General features: G+C 39.6%; 1 protein-coding gene across 2 annotated transcripts in view; it reads right to left on the reverse strand.

Annotated features, from left to right (window-relative positions):
* si:ch73-22o12.1 (nectin-2) overlaps nucleotides 1–18,487 on the reverse strand; it is a 93,196-nt gene extending 74,709 nt beyond the window's left edge. Inside the window, exon 1 of one of the 2 annotated variants that reach the window (XM_067404026.1) lies at nucleotides 17,917–18,476. In XM_067404026.1, the coding sequence (XP_067260127.1) occupies nucleotides 17,917–17,965 (49 nt within the window). In that variant the 5' untranslated portion in view covers nucleotides 17,966–18,476. Of the gene's footprint in view, nucleotides 1–17,916 lie in introns of both variants that reach the window. The other variant, XM_067404016.1, reaches the window with a different exon arrangement.
* Between the last annotated feature and the right edge of the window lie 41 nt (nucleotides 18,488–18,528).

The raw sequence follows: 18,528 nt of genomic DNA on the forward strand, positions 1-18,528 counted from the left end.
GAGTAGAAGAGCTCCTTTCAGAGATTAAAGCTGCAGTCCGTTACTTTTTTTGGTTAAAAATTGTCCAAAATCTATTTTTGAGCAAGTACATAACCAGCCAGTGTTCAAAACTATCTCCTTATCTCTGATTTACAACCGTAAACTTAACCATAATAATGCGTTCTAATTTGAGTGGTACTGGTGGGTTTCCACGGGAAATTCGAGCTTGCAGCCGTTCGTCTTTGCGTCATTACGTCACGTTTGTTTACATAAAGAAGGAGTCCCAGCTAGTAGGCTATATCACGTGAGGATGCTGCAGGTGGCGGATCATTTATAGCCTTTTCACACAGCAGCTTAAATAATTAAACTAATCATTTTGATGGTGGATAGTATGGTATGACACATTTAGTTTAGAGATGAGACTGTACAGAAATTGAAATCTACAGGTAAGGCTAATACACACTAAATACACACAATGCTGATGTTGTTCACATTAACAATTTGAGAAAAAAGTACAACAACAATAATTTGTACGGTTTAATGCGATATGAGCTAAGCGATTGTTAAATTTATCACCATTGATAGCGTAGAAAGTTGCAGATTTTTTACTTGTTCAGACGACATTTTCCGGTGAAAATTCTTATTTTGGTCATACTTCCAAGAATAAAATCTGTGATTCACTGGTGCAGTGACTGACAGCCACACATTTTCCTCAAAGCATTAGATTCATCCATGTTGAGGAGCCGAGCCGATGCACAACCCACGTAAAGATGATAAATCCACAAATAACTGCAATTGCAGGTTTCAAACAGAGGTGGCAACAAAGAGGCAAAACTTACATACTGCGGCTTTAAAAGACTTCGATTGTCTTTAAGCCAGGACTATTAGGCCTAAGAGGCCTAAGACTTCAGAGAGTCAAAACATTATTGTTTTAAATTAATAACATTTGATATAAAATAACTGCCAAAAACACACTGATTTCTCAGTAAATGCAAGTTCAGTCCCCTAAAATGTGATTCATGTAGTGTTCTTTTTGCTCAATTTGATAAATCTGATACCTTCATACTTCCTATTTTTTCCTTCTTTTTTGGTGGTTTAGAAGAAGCAGCAGCATTGTTCTTCTACCTGGTTTGGTGTGATGATTGGACAGATATATTCTAATTTACACATTTGACTGTCAGTGTTCTCTGTATATGCTTGTTCATACTTTTTGTAGCTCTTAAAATTTTGTAGGTCCATAGACAGTCATAATTTTTGATACTCCGAAAGGCTCTTAACTGTTTGATATAATATCAGGTGCTGAAACTATAGTGAAATAGTAATCATGAATGTGCTTTTAATGCAAGCTAACAGAGGAAGGCTACGATTGGAATATTGGCTAATATTGCTGTTGCTAGGTTTGTGTGTGGTAAACTATAAAGCTCATTTGGTTTTAAACCATTATCATCATTACAGATAAATCTTGCTAATTCACAGCAGAAGAATGCAGAAACGGAAATGTCCAGATCACAAATCTGTGCTGCTTTCCTGTGAGACTCAGTGCCGCAGAGAGATGGATGGATGGATGGACAGACACACGTGTAGACAGAGAGGATGAGGTAGGGTGTAACATCTACTCCATCATGATGAACAACAGAAATGATTTCATGTTTCAAAAACGTTGATAATGTTTCTCTTGATAATACTGGCACAGAACAACTTGTCTTGTAAAAATTGAACGTGAATCCTCTGCCTTTATCAGCATGTGTCATGTCAAAGTCGAACAATAAAAGAGGAAATCAATCAAGAGATCACTCACTACCTGCATCTGCTGATAGCACACACACAGCATCTAACACCCCCCATTAATTAAACTAGCTCTCTATAATTACACTGATCTTCAAAGAGGGTGACAGAGAGAGAGAGAGAGGAGACAGGGGGATAAACCAGAAGAAAATAGAAGGAATGAACAGGGGGCTGATTAAATGAATACATGTATCTGTGTTGTTGACTTCTGGGAGAATCTAACAGAAGTACAATATATATTAAGCAGATCACCAAAAGCTAAATATGACATGTAAGAGAGGGGCTAAAGGAAACACACACACACACACACAGGCAGCATTAAGCTGTTAAATGAGCTGGCTGCCGGCGTCTCCTTTTAAAGGATGTGAGGGAGATTAGGCTGAGGCGGCAGAGATTTGCCACCACTTTTGATTAGGAACGGATCATCCTGGATTTTCTTCACATCACACGTACACACTCACACATCAGAGACGCGGCTAATTACAAACACACACAGGCGCACACAAATGCCCTCACACGCTCCAGCAGCGATGTCTAACTAATTACCTGCTGGAAATGACAGGATCCGCAGGTGAGAGGAGAGACGAGATGAGAAAGAGACCGTTAGAACTTTAACACCTGGGATAGCAGAGGTGACAGTTATCAATTTAACACCAAGAAGAGAAGAAATAAAATGAGAAACAGGCATCGTTATTTTAGTTTTAGCGCACAAAAAGCATTCTCATCGCTTCATAAAATTAAGGTTGAACCATTGTCATGTCAACTGTTTTAATGATGTCTTTAGTACCATTATGGACCTTGAAAGTGGTGGTTATATATCGCTGTCTATGGACGAGTCATATACCTCTCGGATTTCAAAATGTCAACTTGTTTTCCGAAGATGAACGAAGGTCTTATGGGTGTGCAACGATATGAGGGTGAGTAATTAATGACAGCATTTTCAGTTTTGGGTGAACTACCACTTTAAGCCAATCAAGATGGACAAACTTTGGATTGAAACGTGAGGTGCCTAAACACTCCGACCCCTAAAGGAGTGGTTTATAAAACCTGGAAGAGGAGAGAGAAGACGAGTGTTATCACTTCCACATCTGCTTCTCCTCAATCACAGTGACTGATGCATTCCAGAGAAGATCGGTGAAGGAACCCCGCTTATCTATGAATGATCAGCCAAAGAAGATCCGGACACAAGGAGTCCTGAAAAATGGGTCGTAAACCAATCACGCTGTTATTTCCAGGGATAAGAAGGGGTGGAACAGGAGGAGGGAGATGAGGGGAAAAAAATGAGAGCAAGCAGAGAAATGCAACAGCTGTTTCCCATCACATCTGCACAGAGACACAGCCATCAGCTCACAGACACTGCCCTGCGGAGGAGAGAGACAGACACAGGGTGGTGTGTGTGAGTGAGTGAGTGTGTGTGTGTGTGTGTGGATGGTCACGGTGGGGGTGAGCGTTAGATGAAATGTGGAGAGAGAGAGGGGGAGATAAAGCGAGAGTTGGAGTTGAGCTCAGTTGCTGAAGTAACCTGCTCTGCATTCCCCTTGAGTGAGTCTTTCACTCCCTCGGACAGCTGAAGTTCCTCTCGCTCCCTTTTTCTGACACTCAGAACAAGAAGGGCCTGTGTGAGTTCAAAGATGAAGGAACCCAAAGGAAAGTGTGCGAGTGTGTGTGCAAATGTCCTCATCAGACCCTGCTACACCGTCAAGACATGGCAGCCGCAGCAGCAAGGAGAAATAGGACACATCCATCTGAGGCTGAGTGTCGAAGGAACGGCACCTCGCACGAGCAGAAGGACTGTTTTTACATTTATTTAGAAAACAAAATAAACTAACTTTTGTACAGGAAGGAAATACAATGAAAAACTGCCGACTGGGACACACAAATTGCTGCCACGCGGTGTAGCTTTTATTTCAATGAGTCATAAAGATTATGAAAATCTACTTTGCGAAAACTAACACACACACACAAACATCTTGTAGGGTGTGAGGTCATCAGACGGATTGGGGGAGTACACACCATTTCCATGGCAACAGATTAATTACCCCCCCACCCCTCCACACACACACACACACACACACACACACTTACTGCACCCCTTGGAGTTTGCGTCTCCGGTAACCGCTGGGGATAGAGACACACACACGCACACATTAGCAGTAGGTTTATCTCATCCCAGGTCATCACTGAGAGCAAATGGCTAAAAGATAATAATGAATCAAACTGAGAGGAGATGAATCAGACTGGAGGTCTCGTGTTGAAAAACACACTAGAACACACAAACACACACACATCTGCCTCTGAATCTCTCTCTCAACAGCTTTCAAAGCATTTGTTGACTGATAAAGGCTGCTAAAATATACAAACGCTGTGTTGTTTTCTTTGCTTTCAGTCTGTCTTGATTGATCTCTCAACCGCAGAGAACAGAGACAAAATATTTACTTGGTAGTTCAAAGAGCCATTCTTTACAGCATCTCACAGATCTAAACTGATTTACTCAAATGCATGTTTAAATACCAATGTAAACAGGACTAAAGTAAAGTGAATTAGTTTTACAACAGACTAACTTTAACCCAAAATCTAACAATAACAGAAAACATTTTTTCCCAAAAAAACCTTTATTCATGAACTACTGGTGACATTTCTCAAGCATTTTGTTTCCCGAATGCATGCATGCATACACACACACAAATACACACACACCAGCAGTCTCTGTGCACTATTTAACCCTGTCTAACCCCATTATAGTGCACCAGGTGTAAGGTTATGCTCACACTGTCTTCTCTTCTTCTTTCCATCTGTTCTCATCTCTCATCATCTATCTATTTCTGCAGCCCACCTATTCATGTACTAATTAATTTATTCATACATACACATGCAATAAGTTCTAGGAGAACCACTATAAGCAAGATTAACATTACCACTAATTGAAGCGAATTAAAAAAATAATAAAATTAAATCAAATATTGCACTTTGATAATCAGCAAACCCCTTAGTATATAATTACAAATATGCTTCAAAGTCGACATGAAATGGAAATTGTCATTTGAAACTTATTTAACTTCCATAATGTGATGTATTTCAGAGTGAAATGGGATATTTAATGAGGAAAAAAAGGAGAGTTTGATTTTATCATACCAGATTGGCTACATACCGACACTGATGAATTATTCATAAGACCAGAAAAGTGCATTAAGACAAAAATAAGATTCATTACAATTTGACATTGACTTTAAATAACACCTACATTCTTCAACTGCTAGCTAGAAACTATTTCAACTCTGTAAGTACTTCCAGGGACCCTCCACGCACAAAGTTTTCAGTTTTGCACTTTGAGTTCCCATCAAAGCGAAGGACTGAACGAGGGGATCTCAGAGAAAAGCAGAATGCTAAAGGAGGCAGATTTGTTTCATCTGCTCTTTTAGGCTCATCAGGAATGACATCAAATAAAATCTCTCACATAAGGTGAGAAAAGAATAACCACATGGCTCAATAAGGTTGTTTGAACAAATCCATTTTAAAAGCAAGAAATCCATCAGAAAATGCATTTGCACAACCTCTGTGTGAAAGCTGCTTGTTTGTCAGCCACACATCCACTGAATGTTAAAATATCAATCTTTCTCTCTCACTCCCTGACACCTCTCCTTCTCCTCCATCAGCCATCCCTTCATTCACCCACCCATCTATTCATCCCTCTCTCCCTTGGCATCTAAATAAATAAACATCGAGAAGGGAGCTAGGGAGACCAGGAGAGAAAAACTAGGACACTACAACCTGGGACCCATAGACCTCCCCCACACACAGAGAGACTGACAGAGAGAGAGAGAGAGAGAGAGACAGGAAGGAGTGGTATACCGACACACATTTAGGTAAAGGAAGGAAGGAAGACATAGGGGAAAGAGGAAGAGGAGGGATTCAAGAAGAAAAAGAGGGATAACAGCAGGGGGAGAGATGAAAAAGGCATGGTGGTCATTGGCAATACAAGTTTATTAGCATTCCTGTAGCTCAAACTGTAGAGCATAGTGCTAACAATGCAATGTCATGGGTTCAGTTCCCAGGGAATTCATGAACTGATATGTAGCCTATTACTGGATAAAAACATCTGCCAAATGTATATGTAACTGTCAGTGTCATTAATAATCCATATTAGATAAATCTTTCCAGTGTTAGACTTCCAGGAGGATGAAGACCAGGCTGAATATAGATTTCTGCCCTTTTAAGCTGCATCTGCCTAATCAAAAAGCTCTAGTTCTAATCACTTAGAATCAATTTTACATCCCTTGCCCGCCGCTCCGCCTGAGGCTTTTTTCCTGTTCTTTTCTTTTTCGCTCTCTCGCAGGCCTGTGTTGCCCCGAGGGCTCGGTTACAGCACAAAAGAATCACTCACAAACTGAAAACAAATTTACATCACATGTTAGTCGACTCATACATATAGCAGATGTTAAGCTTGCATGCACATACAAAGCTGCATGAAAATACAGACAAACCATAAACAGAGAGATCAGGAATTTTCATATGAAAATTAGAACTAGAACTGCCTTACTAACTCTGAGGGGGGGCGGGTCATCTCATATTTACGCATTTGGCACACCCACAATTGGACCAGTTTATTTTTCAATGGAATATTTCCTTGATAACATATTTCACTGACTAAATAAATACATATTTTGTTTAAATTAAGCAATTTTTCAAATAAATGCAGCCTTGGTGAGCATTAGAGACTTACCAAGCCCAAACATTTTAAGTGGTAAAATGTATATTAAGTTATTAGTTAGTTAGACATTTTTGAAATGCCTTATTTTCAAAAATGTCACTTAAGTCAATTCATTGGTATTAAACAAATTTGACTGTCTTTTGCTGATGTAAGTTCATGTGTGCTTTTTTTTTTTCTTTTTCAAAAACCTCTAAGTCCAACTCTTTGGACAACAAGACAGTAAAATGTCCCTTTCTGTCTTGCTACTCAAGAAATCCTGTCATTGCCACTGTAACGCTGGACAAAACATGATAAAAACTTGCAGCTCGGCAATTGAAAGCTGGCTTAACGCACACAGTCATTCATCTTGAATTCATATGATTCGATTCGCATCTTCCGATTAGTTCTTCTGTGGACTTAGAGGCTTTTGCTGACATTTTTTTCTCTTGAAATGACTGTAGCATGTACCCTTCAATAACACTAATTCGCTAATTGAGGGATTGAGCTGCTCAGTATAATTTAGAATGACCCTACAAGTAGCGTTCTTTTCCCGCAGTGCCCTTCGAGGGCACAAAAATTCCATTTGGAATTCACCCACTGTGTCAGCGCTTTTATTCTCCATCATGCTTTGCTTCTAAGGGAGCACAGAGGGCCATAAAAAGGAGAGACACAGTGAAAACTATCCATTCACCCCTCATAAGCGTGAGGAACATTTTCTCCTCTCTTCATTCTTCTGTCCTCTAGAGAACAAAGTAAGAGAAGGGAGGATCCTCCGGCGCTGCCATATCACTTACCTGTATGAATGGACACGGCTGAGAGAACAATGAGGGGCTTTCTTTAGTCCCCCCCCACACCCACACCCACTCACACACACACACGCACACACTTGTTTGAAAGGTGGCGTGATTCTAGAAGAGTTAGAGAACAAACACAATGGTCCCTCTGTTCCTCCATGGTCACCATTTCATGTTCCCTTTACTCATCACTGATGAACTGAGCGGTGACTGGCAGGTACTATATTTGAATGAATAATTATGTGCAATTTAGAGAGGAATTCAAAACAAACAATACAATAATGCATCATAATGCTTCTACCATCTTCAATAACTGTACTGGTGGCATAAGCTTTCAGTGGTGATTTCGATTCATTCTAGTGACTCGAATCATTTGACTCTGTTCACACAGGCCTATACCTTTACATTTAGTAGATAAACAAGCAGATTAATCTAGATTCATTCACTTAATCATTTAATGTTTTACACCAGTAGGTGGCAGAAGTCAGTGTCTTTTTGTCTTTTATGAGCTAGTCACACAATAGATTTCTCCAAAAACATTAACAATTAGTTGTTTTTTACAAATTACAAAGCTAATTTATTTTTTTCCTCCATTTTGTCAACGTCCTTAGGTAATTTCACTTGTGATGACAAATGAGACTCAAAACACTTATTTGTTCAGTAAAAGTACAGAATCTGACAGATTTTTCCAACCACTGCACAAAAAAAAAAAAAAAATTCACAATATTTCTTCAAAAACAGAATGAAACACCATTACTGAAATGTACATCCCCGTGTGACATCAAAAAATAGCTTCAATTAAATCTAGCAAATGCGTCACCTACTCAGAATCTATTGTTTGTGTCACAGGTGTCAGTAAATTCTCTCACTGACTCTTACAAGTATTTTGACCTTTAACTGAATCACCAAATGGTGTTCTCTGCCATCTCCACAATTGTGTTTTTCTCTTTCAACAATTAAAAATGAGCCATTTCACTGATTTAACCTTCATGAACCACATAATGTGACAAGAAAGGAAAGAGACAGGAGAAAAGAAAGACTACTGGGAGAGGAAAGAGAGGTCAGACCCAATTTTAAGAGAAATGGTGTGATTGGGAGCAGAAACATGGACCTTCTTTTAGAGGAGAAAGGAAAGGGCAGAAGGAAGAAAAGAACGAGACATGACTGCATCCGAATATGAAAGAGAAATAGACTGGTTGCATTTGAAAGAATGATTTTACATGAAAGGTAAATCAGGAACGAGAATCATGCCTGGATTTTCCCGTCATAATAATAACCGCAAACACTGCACTGAAACACAGCCACCCAAAACTTACTCTGACTTGTAGATGTATCAACTGTCCTGGTTTTACAAAGCAAACTGGATTAAGCAACATACAGCTAAAGTCCACACTAAATAAAAAGAAACAGCAGAACAACAACAAAGCTGAGGAAGAGAAATAGGAAAGAAAAAGACATGACCAGAAGAATAATGAGTCGGAGAGAGAGTGGGGGAAGAAGGTCGCTGGAGAGTGACAGACTGAACATCCCAGCAGTCAGACAGACCCGTTAAGTGGACTGAATCCTCAAGATGGAAGAAGTGAGAAACAAGAGATAAAGAGGAAAAGAGGGACTGGTGGTAGGATGGACTGCGATCGTTTGTTAAATGGCTGACAGGAGCAAAAGAATGAGACAAAAAAAGCATCACAGAGGGAAGTCTGGAGAAACACAATGAGGATCAGAGGTCAGAAGAAAACAAGAAGAAAACAAAGAAGATTGTTAGGCAAACATACCCAACTTAAAATTAATTGTATGTCAAATGAGGCTTAAAGGGAAAGTTCTGTCATGTTCTAAACCTCTATGACTTTCTACGGACTATTTAAATTCATTCTCCATCTATTTACATCTCAGACATCTATAAACTCTTGAGTGTTACATTCCAAAGAGCTCTGATATCAGCCCCACAGTGGAAAATGATCTGTAACAGCTGGGCCAGATCGGCATGTAATGGAACGGTTAAGCAACAGTTTGACCCGACAGTAGAAAAGCAGCTATAGTTTTGGGTGAACTGTTCCTTTAAATTGCAAACTTTCAAAGAGTCACCTAGACAAGCTCCAATTCTCCTTGGGAGAACAATCTCAGGAGAACTTAATTTGGGTGATTCACGCACTCTTAGTTATTTTACAGTACTTTTTTTTTTTAAATGTGCTGACCTTATAAAATACTACAGAGAACATACACTAGCATTCACCAAATGTACCCAACAGAACTCACAGGAGACGGGCAAAATTATCTTAAAGGTCACTGCTGTTTTTCTCTGACAGCTCGCTACATTGAGCATGCTAATGACATTAGCGTTCTCTGAGGAGCGTTGTGTCGCTCTCGCTTACAGGAATAAGATAATTCAGCTCGCTGTAACTGTGCTGTAGTTACTGTATCTGGTCTGGAATGAGGCTGCACAAAAAAACTAGGCCATTTCTGGTTGGCTAGGATCCAGTCCGGCTTCCATCATGCCATGGACTGGCACGACATTCTGCGGACCAGGTGCAAGCCACTCAGGAAGAGGAGGAGAGGAAAAGACAGTGAAAGACAAGGGCAAAGAGGCACTTAAGCCATCGCTAACTACAACTGAGTGCAGGGATTAAGAGTGTGAAACGGATGTGAAAGTGAAAAAAGGGTGGTGGGGATATAAGGGAAAGCAAGGAGTAAATAAAAAAACGAGGAGATAAGTCATCACATCAGACGTCCTCTGGAAACAAGGGACTATATTTCACAATGATGTCAGTCTGACAGGACAGAGGCTTAACGTCTTCAATAAGCCGTGTCGACTCACAAGGGCATCGCTGGCCTTGCTGATCGATACAGGATCAATAGAGCAAAGCCTCGCTTCCTTGTCTGCCTCTGGCTAGTCGACTCCATATGGACACGCAAAGGACAGTGAGAAAAAAGGGAGGGGGGGTAGAGGAAGGACAATCTTTTAAACAGTGTCACAATCACTTCATAAAAGAGTGAATGAGAGAAACCGAGGCTAAGAGGCAGATTGTCTCCTGCGTGATTTGTGAATGATGACCGGGCTACCGAAGGTCACATGGTTCGTCATGGACAGTAGTTTTAATTTTATAATTCCTCCCGTGGAGCATAACGTGTTGCATACTGATGCGATTAATGACTAAAAACCTGTTCACACCAAGGACGATGACTATAACGATAAAGTTTAAAAAATTGTTCTCAGTGTATGAGAATAAGGTTCTCTCCACACAGGGCTCCAGACTAACATAGCAGTAGCACCGGTGCCACTAAGTTCTACAGATGGTGGCACCAGCACCTGATTTGGTAGCCCTGGGAGGATTTTAATCATTAAGCTAATTAAATCATAAAATTACTATGGTTTTGCATCATATTACATATTTGTTTATTTGACAGGTAAGTACTGAACTTGAATTGAGATGCAGATTGAATTAACAACAATGATGTGCAAAAACCTCATTTTTATAGTGAAAATTTAGGCTAAATATTCCACTCTTATTAAATGTACAATTGTTCTTTTATAGTATTATACAGACAGACAGCTTCAATGTTTCTAAAAGGAGTGCCCTTTACATGTTTTCTGTGTAATGCAGTTGCAATTTGAAGAAAAGTTTTTGTTTTTCATGAGACTTTATGACTTTCTACTTTTTTCTATATATTAGAGTTGAAATGGCTAAGCCAATAAATTCTCCTCTACTGGTTATAGTGGTGCTCGGCTCGAGATTGGCCTGAGAGTAAACCTGTTCTCAGCTGGTGCAGAGCTGTCTAGTATTGCTCCGAGTTGATAAACGGTCCGTGCAGCACAGCTCAAACGAGTAGTGGCTTCTGAGTAGTGGCCGTTTGATGTTTCTCATTTGCAACATGAAAGGCAACTCTTATCAGTTGGTTAATGTGGTGGCGGCACCAGTGTAACAACTAACAAAACTGTCGCACTGGCAGGAAAAAAGGTTGCAAAATGCCAACATTTGGTCGCAGTCTGGAGCCCTGCCACAGCTATAACAATAACAACAGAGGAAAGATACCATTGGAATCGCTTTTAGAACAATTTTCTCCATCTGATGAACAATAAAACCATTGAATAAAAAACAGAATCCATTTGACTTTAAAGAGCTTGTGCATTTAAAATGGTAGACACAGTTTGCGCTTAAAAAAAAAGCAGAATATTATTGTGCATTGATGTTGATGCTGATAATTGTTATCTTTATAGTTATTGTTGTTGGTGTGAACAGGCATGCGTGCAGGCATGTTAAATGACAATAAATTGAGCATGATGCCGCAGGACTGAGATTCTTTTAGCATCATTCATAATATAATGCAACACTCCTATGTGGGATTCAAGTCTCGCTTATGTAGCTATTCGGAGGAACCGCTACCCAGCCAGACATGTCCTTTCACGCAAACTCATCTCTCCACACTCCGCTTTGCCCAGTGTGCGAGGGGCACTCAGAACGAGGAGTCCTGAAACCACCGGCATGCTAAATTCATGAGACAGCACGAGTGTGCTTTTAAAAAATCCTCAGGAATCAAAACCACTTTCACCCCCCTCGTCCCTCCCAGTGAACCTCTTAGGACAAACACGCTCATTCCACTAAAAGAAAAGAAGCCTTTCAGTTACTTCATCATCTGATGTTTTTCTGCCTCAAATGATAAAGTATATGCATGTGTTAGAAACACTCAGTAGGTATCTCATTCTAAAAGAAGATTTTTTTATGATATTGAAAATAATAATATTAACAATTTCAACTCATCCCAAATTTGTAGGGGGCACATCCCTCTGTCCCCCCAAACCCTAACCCAAGCTCTCAATTTGATTCAGTTCCTATTTGTTTCTGATTCGTTTGGGTATATTGCAGTTTTAATGTCCATTTTATGTACATTTTTTCTGTACTTATTTTCTGCTGATGCTAAAAAGCTTGAACATTCTTTAACATTCTATTAAAGAGGCCTATCTACTTTTATATTTTATGGAAAATGAAAGTGAATGTGGAACATGAGAGTGAAATGATGACAAATGTCATTTTTGGGTGAACTAATCCACTAATTTAAAACCATTTCTATTAAGTTCATGACTAACCTAAGCTCAGTGAATATGGAGCCAACCAACCAGACAGAAGAGCTACAGCATTCCAAAAACCTTCAGGGTTGCGATGTTAATCATAAAACGAACTGGATGGCATTCTGTCTAGAGGGGCCGAACACTCATCATGTCCTATTCCTTTTTATGCCATTTGGCTTCTTTTTAAAAGAGGGCAGATCTGTGGGCATTTTCCCTATGAGTAGACATGACCTACTACAGAAATCTGGCAACCCTCAAAATTCCTATATCAATCTGGCAACCATATACAACTATTCAGAGCAACTGACTACTGGCCCCTGGAGGGTCACTGATCTCCCAGCATGCAGTTGGACAAGGGGGTAAACTCAGCCAGCATGGAGTGTGATAACATGCTGCCTTGTTTGTTTGTGTGTGTGTCTTGCTGAATCAGGTTTATCCTGCATTTTTTTAGATGCATAAAAACAGGAACAGTTTCACCACAAGATCACATGGCACATTTCGAAGTAGATGGTAAACCACAGCAGGAGCAAAAACCTACTTTTTTCATTTCTCCCTGCCACTTGTTTCAGTTCTCACCATCTTGTCAAAGCCACAATGGTCGGTTGGCTTTCCATCACCAGGCGAAAGACTAAAATATGAGAACCAATTAGCTGGACATATCAACCACATGAATCTCTAATACCGTAAAAGCATTCTGAGATCTGACATCTGCTGAACCAGTGAGAGCGGAGCGAGAGAAAGAAAGTGACAAGAATAGAGCGAGGCAGTGAGAAAAGAAGTGCTTGAAAGAGCCTTGTCCTCTAAGTGCTTCGAGGACCAGGCGAGATTCTTTTTAGCTCCATTTCTGAACGAAGAAAAAGCGATTCTGAAAATAACCCTGACTACATAAGTTACTTATATTATATTTCACCTGTCACTCATAAGTCAGACTCCATTGCGTTCCCATTGATATCATATGAAGCTTGGCGGGAAACCCTCCAGTGTCCGTATTAGTGTAGGTAGATGTTAATTACAAGGTCAGTCATTGATTTCAGCAGACTTCATTCCCAGAGCTGCATGTCAAACACAGACTTGCGACAAGTGTTAAAAGCTTTGGTCCCCCATCCACAAATCCCTCTATACTCATCCAGCCTTATCTTTACAAGAAACTAGGATGAGAGATCCACAATCACTGATGGCTCCCTTCACCCGCACACACAGCTACAGGTTCCCAAGATGCATTTTAACAGTCTCTGGACAACCATATTGAGAGGAAAACTCCCTCATAAATATATAGGTTCTTTATCAGCATCCATGAAGAACCATTAACAACCATTAAGAGCTACATAGAGCGACACAATTAATCGTTAAAAGATGGCGATCTCAATTCAAACACCCATGCAATCTTATTTCTAAATGACAACAATTCGACTGTCTATAAAACATCTGACAAGTACGATTACGGCGAACATTCAGATCGGTGTTGGCGCTGCTGCTGATATTTATTTATTTATTTAGGATGCTCTAAATAACTTTTACAATAAAAAAAAACATTAAGTCCGATTCATCTGGAATATTTGCGTGATCAAGTGTTTGACTGCTGGACATAATCTATAGGCTATGTAATTCAATAACCTGTCACATTTAAAAAGTCTATATCTTCTCTACAAACAAAGGTAACATTGAAATGTTTAATTAATGTTTAAAATATTATTTAAGGGCCTGTTATGTTTAATAGCTGGTTTTCTGCTCATATCCATCCATGTTTGATTGATAAACTGGGAAATGCTGTTGTTATGTGACAAAAGTTTAATCTCTTTTGCAAACTCGCATGTTTATCACAAGGTTATCCGGTTAGATAAGTTATTAGCCAATTATTGAGGCTTTCTGTTCAATCTTTAATAATGTGATGCTTCCATCTGTATCCATTGTTGTTCACAGAAAGAGCGTTTTTAAATAGTGAATAAAATATATAAGTTTGGCTTGGCTTGACACACAGTCTAATTGGTTTAACGAAATATACATTTTAAACCTTTTTTTACTGCACCATTGTTTAAGAACCCTCTACAGGACGATTGTAAAACAAAACGTGATTGGTTGTAGCGAAAGTGTGCTGTGATTGGTCAGCGCAACGTGGCCGTTATCTGATTGGTTTGAGTAGTCGGTGGGTGGAGTCGACCTATTTGTGGATTTGTCTGAGGTCTTGAAGCTAGAATTGTTTCAGAAGCCACAAATGCGCAGGAAGAGATCCACAAATGCACAGGTGGTGATTCACAAATAAATGCCGGCAGAGTTGTGCTTGTGACATAAAAACATATTTGTGAATATGCTTTTTATTAGCAAATCTCATTTTAATTTATTTGTGAATTCAATTAATTTTTGTGAAACTCCTAACATATATTTGTGTATCTCATTCTATTCATTTGTGCATACGATTATTTTTTGTGAATATCTTTACATTTATTTGTTGATCATAATCTATTTATTTGGAATTTTGCTACAATCCTACCCCCATAAAAAAGAGAAAATCACTTTTTTAAAGCAATGAAACTTCAAATAATTATTGTATGTATCAATTACATCGTTACACCAGTGGAGAAGAATTTGTTGAAAAAAGTCGTTATTTTTGTTTTGTTTTTGCACACAAAAAGTATTCTAGTCGCTTCATAACATTAAGGTTGAACCACTGTAGTCATGTCTTTAGTACTTTCCTGGGCCTTGAATGAAGGTAATTACATTGCTTTCAATTGAGGATAAAAAAAAAACTCTTGGATTTCATCAAAAAATATCTTAATTTGTGTTCTGAAGATAAACGAAGGTCTTACAGGCTTGAAACGACACAAGGGTGAGAAATTAATGACCGAAATTTCTTTTTTTGGGTGAACTAACCCTTTAACATTTTGTCAGAACCTCTAGTAAGTTAGATGTCATTTATAGTTGTCTATTCAGAATTGTGGAAGAATCATTAACTGTATTTTAAACATAGAAAGAAATCGTGACTCAGTTTATCCAGAATTGAGGAGCTCAAACATCCATGGAATCTTTCCACTGCACAAAAGGCTCTTTATATTGAAAAAATGTTCTTTAGATTATCGAAATGTTGTTCATACGAAGAGAAAATGTTTCTTTTAAGAACTGTTCACTAAAAGGTTCTTTAGAGAAGCCAAAAATCCCACTGTGAAAATCCTCCTTTTGAAACCTTTATTTTAAAAGGTGTACCGACTGATAACCTTGAATAAGAGTTTTTGCAAGAATGAAACATTCTTTAAATCAATGTTCTTTCCACAGTCTTTCAGTTCTGTCTACTGCTACACCTCCTCCCACGTTCTTTCACCGGCTCAGACGCTAATAAACAGCATGGCCTTGAGGTCAGCGTGAGGTGGGGTGGGGGGAAAGATTTGAATACACCAATGACAATCATCGCTCAAACAAAGCAAGCCGATAAGGACGGCAAGGGACGCAAAAAAAGAGAGGAAGGGAGGGAGAAGATGGGAGAATGGCAGCTGAAAACCTTCCGAATCAGTTCAACTTTTGTTTACATGCTCCTCGGTTTTGGGAAACGGCAGACAATGGAGACCGTCTCGCCTGTTTACTCAACTCTACTTTACTGTTTAACCCACTTGAGCAAGCGCTGTTCCAAGCGCTGTGTGCGCTTGTTAGTGTGCGTCTGTAACTGCTGTACTCACACAGTTTAGAATAAGGTCATCTTGGCCTCCGCCTCCATCATCATAGCAGCCTAACATTTTCCCCAACCCCCCTCCTCCTCTCACTCAAACAAACACACACACACACACACACACCACTTGATGCATTCATCCAGAGACGCGGCTACAGTAGCCCCCCTAACCCTGGCTTTCAATGAAAACACAGCGTCTCCATAGCAACGGGTTCAAGCATTTTTTGACCCGTGTTCACTAGGAGGGTATTATAACACAATCAGTAGCTGCTATTGTGCAGATCTCTGCTCCCGGTAGCCTACATTTTGGCCTGGAACTAGAAAGATGAACTGGCTCAAGTTTTAGAATCAGAAAACTAGTTAAACCTACTTCCTGTCCGTATAGCTCTTAATTTAAAAAGCAATACAAGAGGTTATTAAAATCAAGCTTTAATATTGGTGTTTTAAGTTGGTCTGATTGTTTTTAATAGGCACGCAATGAAAATGAGCCCACAGGGGGCACTGAGTTGGGTGCACAGTGCAATGCTTTGACCCTTAAAATATTTCACAACTGCTGTGTATAAAGGCAAAAGCTCCCAGGATGCTGAACTAAACGGATGTGAAGGGGAAGGGGAAAAAAGAAAACACAAGGCCTGTTTATACTGTTCGCTAAAGCGAGGCAATCATGACCCCTTCTTCCGCCGCTCTGTTCATAAATAAAACAAATCCTTTGTTTTGTTATTCCAGTTTTCCTCCTGAAGTGCAGCCGATGTACTGTGAAATGGGCCCAGGCAGAAGAGGTCCAGACCATGAATAAGTTAAAGGAGTAAATTGTTGCGACAAAGTACTGCATCCTATGAGGTCACAAAACTTTGACATCATATCCTCTTAATACATAATGTATTTTCCTATACATTACATATTTGTAATATATAAGACTATTCATAGCATGATATTTAATCGACATTTACATGTTCTGCTGTCTGTTCCGACATCTAACATTTCTAACAGTGTGTATGCTCGCTTAGACATTCAAGCACCAGTTTTTCCTGACACTCACACCAGCTCAGCTCAGCTCGCTGTCAGGTGTAGTGCACCTGCGAACCGTGACACGACCACTGAATAATTAAACTGCAAAGACACTGAGGAGCTGCTGAATATACGATCAAAAGGAGCTGAAGTGCACGAGGTGAGGCGTGCAGTGAAATATGACGAAACAATAGGCGGTGACGTCAGCCTATGATCAGAACAGATCTGCGATATATAAATTAACTAAAATTTAACAACTTGACGTTTTGAACGTGATTTTTATAGCTTTAAAAGGATAAGACTGAAATAATACTATGTTGAAACCAACGTTTAATTAATAAATAAATAAATAAATAAATGTCCGAAAAACCCTGTTGCGTGATGGATTGATTTCAATGTCCTTTCAGCTGGAAATAATATATGATATGATGTGAAGAGAGAAAAAACTCAAAAGGACATAAGGAACAGAGAGAGAGAGAGATGTTTTACGAGGGAGAGAGCACTGAAGGAAGACTGGATAAGGTCTATGGTTTCGCAAACAAACACACCTGACCTGTCAACACGTAAGTATGAGGAAAAAAGCACTTCCAAGGCCACACCTAGAGAAACATGGCGCTTATCGAAACCAAACTCATACAATCCCCTGGGAAAAGAAACTAGATGAATCACCAAACCCCCAAAGTTGTTTTCCCCCCGTATTATAAAACACAGGCCTGACGTTAGTTAATAAATGTATTTTAAAATGAACATATCAATCGTCATGATGAATGTTGTCAGAGTTCAGTGAGAGAAGCGCGCGCTCGAGATATAATGTTACTGAAGGATATTTCTATCAAGATGCGCGAGCGCTTTATCTATTAGAATGAAAGTGATAGAGTAAGTGTGATTTAACCGGCGAAAATTTGTGATTCATTTCACTATTTAAAAACCATATAACATGTCTTACCTTGAATAATGAGGAAAAAGAGTGCGCTTAACAGTCCTGACATGTTCATCAGAGCGAAGGGTGGACAGTCCTCCTTTTCAAAATTTGTCTGTTGTCCGTTTGTTGAACTCGACACAGAATCGCGACTCAACCGACACAGTCAGATGGAGACAGAAACTCTTATGTGGATCCTCTAGTTTCTCTCAACGGGCGAGCAGAGAAACTTAAGGTTAAAGTGCGTCGCTGTAGCCAATTCAGCGAGTCCCTTTCGAGTTGGTTTACAATTTAGTTCCCTTTGAAATCGTGTCAACAGCTTATGTCCTCCGAAAGTGCGGCACGGCCAGGTAAGAAACGTCCTACAGGTGAATAAATATCCAGTGAGTGAGTTCTGGGTTTCTCAGGCGGCGGAGTCTCAACCTGTCGCCCTAGGATCGCACTGTTGAAACTATCATAAGCGCGGCGCTCATTGGACACAACTCGTGTGATGTCATGCCGACGTCACGCCTGCATTTAAAGCCACCAAAAAAAAAGAAGTCACCTAAAATTTAGGGGTTTCGGTACTTTCCAGCGGTTTTTTGACCGTTAAACTATTTTCAGTTTCAAGTAACCACACTCTAATTCTTTAAAATCAAG

The sequence above is a fragment of the Chanodichthys erythropterus genome, chromosome 2 (genome assembly GCF_024489055.1).
Source record: "Chanodichthys erythropterus isolate Z2021 chromosome 2, ASM2448905v1, whole genome shotgun sequence".
Classification (NCBI taxonomy): domain Eukaryota; kingdom Metazoa; phylum Chordata; class Actinopteri; order Cypriniformes; family Xenocyprididae; genus Chanodichthys; species Chanodichthys erythropterus.